The sequence below is a fragment of the Cyprinodon variegatus genome, unplaced genomic scaffold (assembly GCF_000732505.1).
Source record: "Cyprinodon variegatus isolate N-32 unplaced genomic scaffold, C_variegatus-1.0 Scaffold618, whole genome shotgun sequence".
Taxonomy (NCBI): Eukaryota; Metazoa; Chordata; class Actinopteri; order Cyprinodontiformes; family Cyprinodontidae; genus Cyprinodon; species Cyprinodon variegatus.
Window position 1 is genome coordinate 315379 of NW_015151071.1, and position 2362 is coordinate 317740.

The 2362-nt window shown below is 39.8% G+C and overlaps 1 protein-coding gene across 1 annotated transcript in view; it reads right to left on the minus strand.

Annotated features, from left to right (window-relative positions):
• echdc2 (enoyl-CoA hydratase domain containing 2) overlaps positions 1-2362 on the minus strand; it is an 11960-nt gene that overhangs the window by 6449 nt on the left and 3149 nt on the right. The window contains exons 2-5 of the mRNA XM_015392976.1: positions 1930-1997; positions 1764-1851; positions 1605-1691; positions 1432-1524 (exon numbers count right to left, since the gene is read on the minus strand). Coding sequence (XP_015248462.1) covers positions 1432-1524; positions 1605-1691; positions 1764-1851; positions 1930-1997 — 336 coding nt within the window. The remainder of the gene's footprint in view (positions 1-1431; positions 1525-1604; positions 1692-1763; positions 1852-1929; positions 1998-2362) is intronic.

Genomic DNA, 2362 nt, shown 5'->3' on the forward strand with positions numbered 1-2362 from the left:
ATCATTGAGCATTAGTTAGTTACATTAAAACGGGAGACTATTTCAGATGAACGTCACAATTCAAGAACACAAACTTTAAACGTCTGAATAATCATGACTTATTTAGCCGACATGTTAAATTCCTCCTATATCCTAAAGTTACTGAATTAATTTTTTCCCCAAGATAACCTCATCCTTATGTCCAGCCTCTGTAAAGTTTTTTTCCTAATTTATATGCATTTAAATTCGTGTTTTGAATAATTTTTCCAAATTTCCTTCCACGCTAAAGACTTCTTGTTTCATAAATACCTTTAAGGTATATCAGTGCATCATTAATAACTTTGAAATGGGCCAGCATTCAGTGTTTTCAGACTTAACTATAATATAGCTTAACGCTTTTGACTTTATTAGGAAAACATTTCAGATAAAAACAAATTCATTTGATAGGTCTCTCAGCTAAGGAAGAGGATTAGGGCCACTGAAAAAAAAAAAAGTTAACTGATTTTTTAATTTTATTTCAGTTTAACATGGGAAAAAAGTCAGAATTCTGACTTTCTTTCTCAGAATTCTGACTTTAATCTCAGAATTCTGACTTTTTTCACAGAATTCTGACTTTTTTATTGTCAAAATTCAGTCAGAATTCTGAGATTAAAGTCAGAATTCTGAATTTTTTCTCAGAATTATGACTTTTTTCCCATACTAAACTGAAAAAAGCCCTAATCCTCTTCCGTACTCAGCAGCTCCTCCAATTAACATTCTCTTTTCCCAGCCAATCATTTTAGAGGCATTAAAAGCATCAGTAGGTTTGAATCTAATCGTGACTTTCAGATTTTTGTGATCTACAATCTGTTCTAAATTTTATCATGTTTTCCTCCTTTAATGCAGCTTGTTAATTTGTAATCTGTAACACCCTCTAAGGCATTACCCTAACATTTAACAAGAAATGTATGAATAATTATGTAATATTAAATGACCATTAAAGCGCACTGGATTTTATTCATTAAAAAAAAAAAAGTCATAAAAGCACAAATAACTGTTTTTCCTGATTCATAATTTGTGTTGGTCTGTAACAAAGTCCCTCCCCAAATAAAACTACATTCAGGTTTCGTTTAGTGTTTTTTATCACAAATTATGTTAAGTTGGACAGAGATTACTCATTTCTTGGAGTATATATCCACTCTGACATCTGGGAAATACCAACACCCACAGTGAGTAGCGCTGCGCCGAGCAACGCCGATGCAATCTGGGAACTGTCAGTGGAACACTAAGACTGAAAGTGGAAGTTCCTGTCCTCAGTCTCCCCGTTTAAACTCAGCAGCTGACCTCACATGACTGGATTACTGACAGCTGCAAAAGGAGAACATGACATCCCCATTCCAGCTGAATTAGCATCACCTGACAGAACTGAGACGGGCCTTTTCCAGCTCAGCTTTGACAGGTGAGGTCACTCACAGGCGGTGCGCAGGTCGCAGGCCAAGGCGAGCTCCAGTCCGCCTCCGAGGGCGACGCCGTCCATCGCTGCGATGGTGGGGGTGGGTAATGATGCTGCCAGGCAGTAAGAAAAAGGAGAGGGTTTACAACGCCACTAAGAAAATATCCAACACCAAATACGGGTTCTCTGCTACCTATCTGAGTCATAAGGGAGCGCAGGCCGTGCACAAACAGATCAGACTGGGAGTTGTTCATCAGAGCTCGTTCCTTCAGGTCTGCACCTGTGCAAACACATTATTACTGGTTAAACACAGAGACTTACTGGGAGCTATTATGCAGAGCTGAGCCTCTACCTGCACAGAAGACCCCTGGTACTAAACTCCTAAAGATCACCACACGAACTGCTGAGTCACTGGACAGAGTGGACACCAGCTCCCTCATCTGCACACAAACAGGAGTCCAGGTCTGCACTTGGAGTGCGAGTGTTTGTATACGTGTGATGTCAACAGCTCTGCTCACCTGTGACACAAAGACGTGACCGAGAGCGTTTCTCGCTTGGTGTCGGCACATCAGCACCTCCACTATACCTGAGGAGACGTCAGGGGACGGGACAAAGAAAAAAACATCAGCCTCAATGGTTAATAATAAACTGATTTATAAAAGCTGAGGGTTAATGAGTTTCTGATGGTCAGCAGAGTCCGTCATCTTCTGCTCTGGTTATCCACACTGGAGTTAGTGTAGAAAGTGTGCTTAGATTAAACTGGTACGCTGTGTTGAGCCAAAACAATCAGGCAGTTTGAGATTATTATTCAGAAAGGCAACATTTATTGTGCAGCTAAAGTAATATGGGGAACAAAAGAGTCATATTAATGTTGTCCATTACATTTACGGAAATATTCCCATGAAAATAAATTTGTCTGCTGTAGCTTTTAGGCAAGGCAAGGCAAGGCAA